Source organism: Triticum urartu, chromosome 1A (assembly GCF_056163025.1).
Source record: "Triticum urartu cultivar PI428250 chromosome 1A, HENAU_Tu73, whole genome shotgun sequence".
NCBI classification, from domain to species: Eukaryota; Viridiplantae; Streptophyta; class Magnoliopsida; order Poales; family Poaceae; genus Triticum; species Triticum urartu.
This window is the reverse complement of record NC_141873.1, coordinates 467,782,690-467,792,080: the sequence shown is the minus strand read 5'-3', so window position 1 is coordinate 467,792,080 and position 9,391 is coordinate 467,782,690. Positions and strand designations below refer to the sequence as shown.

The window sequence follows — 9,391 nt, the reverse complement described above, 5'->3', positions numbered from 1 at the left end:
GTGTTCGATCATCAGGTGAGACGGACTAGTCAACATCGGTGAACATCTTCATGTTGATCGTATCTTCTCTACGACTCATGCTCGACCTTTTGGTCTTCCGTGTTCCGAGGCCATGTCTGTACATGCTAGGCTCGTCAAGTCAACCTAAGTGTTTTTGCTGTGTAAATCTGGCTTACACCCGTTGTATTCGAACGTTAGAATCTATCACACCCGATCATCACGTGGTGCTTCGAAACAACGAACCTTTGCAATGGTGCACAATTAGGGGGAACACCTTTCTTGAAATTTTAGTGAGGGATCAACTTATTTAAGCTACCGTCGTTCTAAGCAAATAAGATGTAAAACATGATAAACATCACATGCAATCAAATAGTGACATGATATGGCCAATATCATTTTGCTCCTTTTGATCTCCATCTTCGGGGCTCCAAGATTATCGTTGTCACCGGCATGACACCATCATCATGATCTCCATCATCGTGTCTTCTTGAAGTTGACTCGTCATCTATTACTTCTACTACTATGGCTAACACTTTAGCAATAAGGTAAAGTAATTACATGACGTTTATGTTGACAAGCAGGTCATAAATAAATAAAGACAACTCCTATGGCTCCTGCCGGTTGTCATACTCATCGACATGCAAGTCGTGATTCCTATTACAAGAACATGATCAATCTCATACATCACATATATCATTCATCACATCCTTTTGGCCATATCACATCACAAGGCATATGCTGCAAAAACAAGTTAGACGTCCTCTAATTGTTGTTGCAAGTTTTTACGTAGCTGCTATAGGTTTCTAGCAAGAACGTTTCTTACCTACATGAAAACCACAACGTGATATGCCAATTTCTATTTGCCCTTCATAAGGACCCTTTTCATCGAATCCGATCCGACTAAAGTGAGAAAGACAGACACCCGCTAGCCACCTTATGCAACTAGTGCATGTCAGTCGGTGGAACCAGTCTCACGTAAGAGTACGTGTAAGGTCGGTCCGGGCCGCTTCATCCCACGATGCCGCCGAATCAAGATAAGACTAGTAACGGCAAGAAAATTGACAAATCGACACCCACAACAACTTGTGTTCTACTCGTGCATAGAAACTACGCATAGACCTAGCTCATGATGCCACTGTTGGGGAACGTAGCAGAAATTCAAAATTTTCTATGCATCACCAAGATCAATCTATGGAGTAATCTAGCAACGAGGGAAGGAGAGTGCATCTACATACCCTTGTAGATCGCTAAGCGGAAGCGTTCAAGTGAACGGGGTTGATGGAGTCGTACTCGTCGTGATCCAAATCACCGATGATCCTAGTGCCGAACGGACTGCACCTCCGCGTTCAACACACGTACAGCCCGGTGACGTCTCCTACGCCTTGATCCAGCAAGGGGAGAAGGAGAGGTTGGGGAAGACTCCATCCAGCAGCAGCACAACGGCGTGGTGGTGGCGGAGGAGCGCGGGACACTGGCAGCTTCGCCAAGCACTACGAGAGACGAGGAGGAAGAGGGGTAGGGCTGCGCCAACAGGAAGATTGAATCGTGTGTTGGGCTGCCCCTTTGCTCAAGTATATATAGGGGAAGGGAAGGGGCTGCGCCCCCACCTAGGGTTCCCTCCCTAGGGGTGGCGGCAGCCCCCAGATCCCATCTGGGTGGCGGCCACAAGGGGGAAAGGGGGAGGCGCACCTGGGTGGGCCTTAGGGCCCATCTGCCCTAGGGTTTGCCCCCTTCCCCTCTTGGAGGCGCCTTGGGCCTTGGTGGGAGGCGCCCCAGCCCACCTAGGGGCTGGTCCCTTCCCACCATTGGCCCATGTAGGCCTCCGGGGCTGATGGCCCCACCTGGTGGACCCCCGGACCCCTCCGTTGGTCCCGGTACACTACCTGTGATGCCCGGAACACTTCCGGTGGCCAAAACAATACTTCCTATACATTAATCTTTACCTCCGGACCATTCCGGAACTCCTCGTGACGTCCGGGATCTCATCCGAGACTCCGAACAATATTTGGTAACCGCGTGCATACTTTCCCTATAACCCTAGCGTCATCGAACTTTAAGTGTGTAGACCCTACGGATTCGTGAGTCATGCAGACATGGCCGAGACAACTCTCCGGTCAATAACCAACAGCGGGATCTGGATACCCATGTTAGCTCCCACATGCTCCACGATGATCTCATCGGATGAACCACGATGTCAAGGACTTAATCAATCCCGTATACAATTCCCTTTGTCTAGCGGTACGATACTTGCCCGAGATTCGATCGTCGGTATCCCGATACCTTGTTCAATCTCGTTACCGGCAAGTCTCTTTACTCGTTCCGTAACACATCATCCCGTGATCAACTCCTTGGTCACATTGTGCACATTATGATGATGTCCTACCGAGTGGGCCCAGAGATACCTCTCCGTTCACACGGAGTGACAAATCCCAGTCTCGATTCGTGCCAACCCAACAGACACTTTCGGAGATACCTGTAGTGTACCTTTATAGCCACCCAGTTACGTTGTGACGTTTGGCACACCCAAAGCACTTCTACGGTATCCGGGAGTTGCACAATCTCATGGTCTAAGGAAATGATACTTGACATTAGAAAAGCTTTAGCATACGAACTACACGATCTTTGTGCTAGGCTTAGGATTGAGTCTTGTCCATCACATCATTCTCCTAATGATGTGATCCCGTTATCAATGACATCCAATGTCCATGGTCAGGAAACCGTAACCATCTATTGATCAACGAGCTAGTCAACTACAGGCTTACTAGGGACATTGTGTTGTCTATGTATCCACACATGTATCTGAGTTTCCTATCAATACAATTCTAGCATGGATAATACACGATTATCATGAACAAGCAAATATAATAATAACCAATTTATTATTGCCTCTAGGGCATATTTCCAACATGCATTTCTTGAGACCATCCGGAAGATCGAGAACCATGATTCGCACAACCAACTCTAGCATGATCTTATTGAGCATCGATGGCAACTCTATGTGGGGGAGGGTGGGGGGGATAGATTCCCATTTTTATTCATTTCTATTCGTGTGAGATTTGAACAATTTGTTGTTGTAATAATTATTTAAATTTGAACATTTGTTTTAATGAAAACTATTGTTGTATTGTGAATTGCTTTTCAGACCATTCATATATTCGTATGTTGAATTTATATTACGATTCCATTCGATCCATATTATTGACATGTGTAATTTATTCGATGCTATGTAAAATTTACGGTGTCATAAGCGCTCCTGCGGAACAGATCTCGTCCCATAAGTTTGCGGGATGCGCTTACATGATCTGTTCCACCGGAGCGCGCACCGTTTAAAAAGTTTTGCCAGCCCCTTGAACGCGTTTTGCGGGACGTCCGGTTGCGTGGTCTGCTAGAGATGCTCTAATGCGAGCGGTTTTGAAGATGATGGTTACAAATCAAACAAATCAAACCGACTGGTTAGTTCAATGTTGAAATGTGGACAAATCAAACCGAGCGGTTTTGAGGTTTGCTGTTGCCAAAAAGAAAAGAGTACACAAAAGTCCATGGAAGGCACGTCGCAAATTGGTCGTTCAGCCCATCTACCCATGGGCTGAGAACCGGCCCTCCCCCTCCAGGGCATCTCAGTATTCCGGCCCAAGTCCGACGTTCCGAGCTCTCCAGAATTCTCTTCCCGTTTCCCCCTTCCTCCAGAAGCACAAGGAAGCGATCCACACACTACACCGAGCCATCAAACCAACACTTCATCAGATCGAACCGAGCCAGATCGACCGGAGCCGAGAACCGAGGCAACGAGGGATCGCGCGAGAAAAATTCAGAGGAAATCGGCAGCGATCGAGAGGCGCGGCGATGTTCTTCTTCTTCGTAGGCGGCGTGGAGCAGGGCGCGGGGCGGGTGCTCAAGGAGGCGGCCGGGCGGTGCGTGCGCTGCGGCGGCGCGGCCGACCTGGTGGAGACCGAGAAGGTGCTCAAGCTCTTCTTCGTCCCCGCGTGGCGGTGGCCGGGCAAGGACCCCGCCTACCTCTGCCGCGACTGCGGCCTCCTCGCGCCGGGGTCCCACGGCGCCGGCGGCGGGGAGCTCCTCCCCCGCGCGGGGGCGGGGCAGTGCGGCGCGTGCAGCCGCGCCGTCGACCCGCAGTTCCGCTTCTGCCCCTTCTGCGGCTCCGCGCTGTGAAGCGCGCCATGGATGGATGCGCGTTGCAGGCCACGGCCCAGAGAGGAACAGAGGTGATGATCCTCTCTCTCTCTCTGAACTCTCAAGACAGTGGTAGTACTAGGGTTGTGCAGCAGAGTTGTCAGTTAGCCTCTGGTTCTGCGAAAGTTGTGCTAACCTGTGTGGATGTAAATTTGGTGAAATGTTTGTAATAAACGAGACCGATAAAATTCGTCGCATCATCGGCAGCGCACACTACACAAAATCTCAAAACTCAGTTTGCACTTTCAAGCAGAGACGATCATCATTCACCACAACGGGAACAGCCTACGAGCTGTGACCCGTGTGGTGATTTACACAGCTGAATTATGGAAGACGGAAGAACATGGCATAGATGAAGAACAAGACATGCTTGCACATAACTACATAAGCCAGTGATCAATCTACACGGCTTGCCCGTATCCTTGACCCTGAGGGGGAGCAGCGGGGTGGAACTGTCCGTACCCCTGAGCAGGAGGAGGGTACTGTCCTCCATACCCCTGCGCGTTTGGAGGGGGAGGGTACTGCCCGTATCCCTGCGCGTTCGGAGGCGGAGGGTAGTGCGCGTACGGCGCCTGCCCGTACATCGGAGCAGGGTGGCCCATCGCGATGCCGTCGGGCTTGGGCTCGCCCGCCGACGACGGCCCCGCCACGGCCCCCGGGTATCCCGGCGCAGCAGCCGCTGCCGTGGCCGTGGCCGTGGCCGCGGCGGCGCGAAGCAGGAAGTAGGACTTGATCCCGAGCACGGTGGCGATGATGCTCAGGATGGCCGCCCTCCTGAACACGCCGTCCCTGACGAAGTAGCACCCCGTGTTGACCTCGCGCGTCACCGGCGCGTTCCACGCCGCGCCCTGCACGAAGTAGATCTCCGCGATCACCGTCGCCACCCTGCACGCACATACAGCATATTCATCCCCCGTTGAATTGTTCGTCGCCTGGATCGAATCGGGGCGCGCGCGGAAGGAGGCTCACCATGAGAGGACGGCGAAGACGACGCCGATGTTGCGCCTGGACGCGGAGAAGGCGGCGCCCCGGGGCTTGCAGCAGCCGCAGCAGCGGCCGGCGGCCGAGACGGTGATCTGGGCCGCCAGCAGCAGGAGCGCCGCGACCAGCCCCAGCGCGAACGCCGGGTTGGCGGGGTACACGCACTCGGTCCTGGACATCGAGATGTCATTCGGCTGCGCGCCGCGAGCACAAGCATCCCGATGTCAGCTCAGTTTCTTTGAGATTTAGACGGATGAACACAAGCGTATACTTACCTCGAGCTTGGTGCCCTCGGCGATGAGCCCCAGCACGGCGCTTCCGACCCCAAAGAATCCCACCACGACGGACACGACGATCACGCTCGTCTCCATTTCTCCAGCAATCTTTCAGCCGATGTCTCCCAGACCGAGAGGCTGCGAGATGGATGGGCGAAGACTTGAGACCTCAAGTTGAGAGGCGTGACCAAATGGGCTGATGCCTAGCAGAGTAAGCCGATGAGGTCGTCTCGTCAGGCGATTAGTTTTTTCTTCACGCGTATTCTTTGTCCATAAACAACCATTGTTACTGGCACCGGCTGGTGGGGAAAGCGAGGTCAAGATCGCTGACGATCACACGTAGTCGTATGCGGAAAGATCAACGCGCGACAAGTCTGATATCATGGCTGATCGGTGATGAAAATGACGCGGTTACTTTGATGCCAACTTGATCGGCTAGCAAAGGGGACACGTACGTAAGCTCACGACTTGTTAGCCGTGAATTCGTGCTCCGATTTTGCAGCGCCGGTAGATATTTTAGCGAAGCACTTCACGGTGAAGGCCAATGCTTGGTCTTGGGGTAGAAGATAGGTTGGGTGGCGCGCACGCAGCCTTCGCGGATTGCTTAATCAAAGGACACCTTACTCTTTTCTTTTTCCAAATAAAAGGACACCTAACTTTACCTGACAAGCTAGTGATGGCAGAGTCAACTAGCAACGCAAGACGTGCATTTGTCAGGTTTAAGGATGCTGGCCGCTGATTGCGACTGTTTCGGAAGCCGATATGCTGTGAGCACTTGTATAGATCTTTTTTTTTTTGAGATGAGCACTTGTATAGACCATGATCAGCTGGCGGCCGGCCGATGCCTACCAACAATGCTCGATGGAGTCGAACAGTATGCACTATGCAGGCCGCAGAATGTACCACGGCACTGTTCGTCACCATACCAATCAGGCTAGTCGACTATTCTTGGCACCATCTGGTCAAGTTCTCTAGTGCTCTTGCCTACCGACTGTTGCGTTTCCTGAACTTGAACGGCATAAGAGCAACTCTAGCAAATCCTCGATAACTTGGATTTGCAGAATAGCTTCGAGTGCATTCAAACAGAAAATTAAAGGCTCCGGACCTTAATGAAAAGTCAGATTCCCCAAAGTGCAGCTTCTAAACATTGTTCCTCTTATTACTTTTGCGTATACTTTTTTTTGATAAAGAGGCCTCCCCCTCTGATTTCATTTTTATCATAAACCATGATGTCTTTACAAACTACTAAGCAGAAAATAAAAAAATAAAAAATAGCATCGCTACAGAATGCCCTAGAATGCCTAGACTAGCAACCTGAAGATAAGACCAACTGAAGAACAACATGGCTTCAGCAGGCACCAGGGCGACGGAAGCAACATTTGGAACATTGCTTACCACAGGAGTTTAACCGGAGTAAACTACTTAAGCTACTCCCTTCAATTCATATCAATTGACGCACACTTAGTATACGACAAAGTGATACTCCCTCCATTTTAAAATATAAGACGTTTTTTGACACTACGATAATTTTGATACAGAGGAAGTACATAGCAAGGACCAAAAGTATCGCCTTCGACTCAACTCCAAAACTTCATCGTATCCTGAGCACCCGAATGCGCCACCCTTGAACAACACGAAAAACCATTAGCGTATACATGAACCAACTTTTGAAACTCAACCATACTACGTACATATATTACAGACTGAATTAATACTAGTTCATAGTCAACAGTATCCAAGGTCGAAGGGAACCTCCTCCTCTATGGCATAGCGGCGGGCCTTGGTGCGATATTCGTCAAGGTTCCGCTAGAGCTCGTGGTCCTCCTGAGCTCACGCGGTGGTGCGGGCACAGGCACGTACAGCCTCGGCAATGCAGACCGAGTCATGGGACTCCATCATCATTGTTGAGTATCGTGATTAGTTAGAAAACATAGGATAGCGTAGAATTTATTTCTATCTTGTCTTATACTCCAAATTAATCATGTACTTCTACTAGCAAGATGCCCGTACATTGCACGGAACACCAAGATGTATTTATTTTACAAAAAACATGTTGTAATAACCCATGCGGAAGTAATCTCATGTGTAAAAACTAATGACATTTGCAGGTTTACATAACTCAATACGTACACTGCTGATGCAGATCCTCTACAATGCTGACCTCCGCAAGCACGTCGACGGCGTCGTCCGTGTTCCAACAGCTCAGACTGAGCGGAATGGGGGAGATAAGAAAGAGGAGAGATAAGATGAGGAGTGGAGCGGAATGGGGGAGATAAGGTGGTCGGACTGAGCGGATGCATGGGGATGGACGACACCGACAGCGGCCAGTCGGCCACCATGCCAGATTGTTCCAGAGGCTTCCTTTTTTAATTGCTCAACAATGAGGTTATGGGAGATAAGGATGAACGAGGGAAGACCTTATATGCAAATGTGCAGAAAGGTGCGGGTATCTTTTTGCAAAATTGACATAGTTTGCTTTCTATCAGTTATATATAGATTGGACGGTCTATATTATAGGATGGCAGGCACACCATCATTACCAACTCAGTCTTTTATAAGAGTAGAGATATATAAGCCCAGGAGGCTCAAACAGTACAACAACGAATCCACCAATCTTTCCTCTCTATTCTTCTACAATCATGAGTGCCACCATCCTCACCTCTCCAATCATGAGTGCCACCATCCTCACCTCTCCTCAAGGTCCCTCTAGGCGCGGTGCCCGTAGGCTAAGCCAACAAGCATGAGTTGGAGGACGACCTCCTCATCCCTGTTGTTGTCATCATTGCCATCTGCGGCGGCGGCACAATCCCGTTGCACCCAAATCTCATTCTCAGTTGGAGGAGAAGAGGGATCGCGGGAGGAAGAGCTCGCCTCAACTGCGCGGTTGAATCACGCGGCCATGTGGCTAACGACACAACAAAGCCTTTGGAGACATGGCTAGGGTGGAGATCTAGCGACGAGGGGTGAGAGGGGGAAGGAAGCAGAGCTGTGGGGAAAGGAGAGGTGTTAGAGCACCTCCAGTCGTTCGCCCCCCAAGACGCATAAAAATCACCCCCTGGGGGCGAGCCGTCGATACAATCGGCGCTGGGGCGGTTTCGCGCCCAGTCATCACCCGCAGCTCGCCCCAGGCGCCGATATTGGCCCACTTTCCAGCCTCATTTCGGCGAATAAAGGGCCCATATGGGCGACAATAGGCCCATATTCGGCGTGGTTCGCCGTTGTTCGGCGTTCAATTATGCACATAATTTTTTTATCACATATTTCATCACAGAAATATCAAATACTTCAACAAAATAGTACAACAACAAATAGTTCAATACAAATTATATAGTTCAACAAATAAAAACTCATATTTCATCACACGTCGCGCCCGGCGTCGCCCATGAGCCTCCATAGATGCTCTATCAGATCTTGCTGCAGTTGATGATGCACATGTGGGTCTCGGATCTCCTGACGCATACTGAGATAGGCAGTCCAGGTTGCCGGTAGCTGGTGATCAACTTCGGCTAGAGGACCCTGCCTGTAGTATGGTTCAGTGTCAAACAATAGGTCTTCTCGCTCGCTCTCGATGATCATGTTGTGCAAGATGACACATCAAGTCATAATCTCCCACATTTGATCTTTCGACTAGGTCTGAGCGGGGTACCGGATAACAGCAAATCAAGATTGGAGCACACCAAATGCCCGCTCGACATCCTTCCTGCAAGCCTCCCGAACCTTCGCAAACCAGGCATTCTTGCCTCTTGGCACAGGGTTTGAGATCGTCTTCACAAATGTCGACCATCTCGGATAGATGCCATCAGCTAGATAGTACCCCTGTTGTAGTGCCGCCCATTGATCTCGAAGTTCACCGGAGGAGAATGACCTTCAACAAGCTTGGCAAATATAGGAGAGCACTGCAGCACGTTGATGTCATTGTGAGTTCCTGGCATACCAAAGGAGTGCCA

General features: G+C 50.4%; 2 protein-coding genes across 2 annotated transcripts; one reads left to right on the top strand and one right to left on the bottom strand.

The window, feature by feature from the left end:
* Window positions 1–3,460: 3,460 nt before the first annotated feature.
* Window positions 3,461–4,385, top strand: LOC125518693 (zinc-ribbon domain protein). The gene has a single exon (XM_048683521.2). The coding sequence runs from the start codon at window positions 3,844–3,846 to the stop codon at window positions 4,165–4,167; it is 324 nt and encodes a 107-aa protein (XP_048539478.1). The 5' UTR covers window positions 3,461–3,843; the 3' UTR covers window positions 4,168–4,385.
* Window positions 4,386–4,408: 23 nt separating this feature from the next.
* LOC125518686 (protein VASCULATURE COMPLEXITY AND CONNECTIVITY-like) lies at window positions 4,409–5,708 on the bottom strand. The gene is made up of 3 exons (XM_048683508.2): window positions 5,445–5,708; window positions 5,158–5,363; window positions 4,409–5,073 (listed from the first exon to the last, which is right to left on the bottom strand). Exons 1-3 carry the CDS (start codon window positions 5,538–5,540, stop codon window positions 4,590–4,592), a joined length of 786 nt encoding a protein of 261 aa, XP_048539465.2. The 5' UTR covers window positions 5,541–5,708; the 3' UTR covers window positions 4,409–4,589.
* Window positions 5,709–9,391: the final 3,683 nt, after the last annotated feature.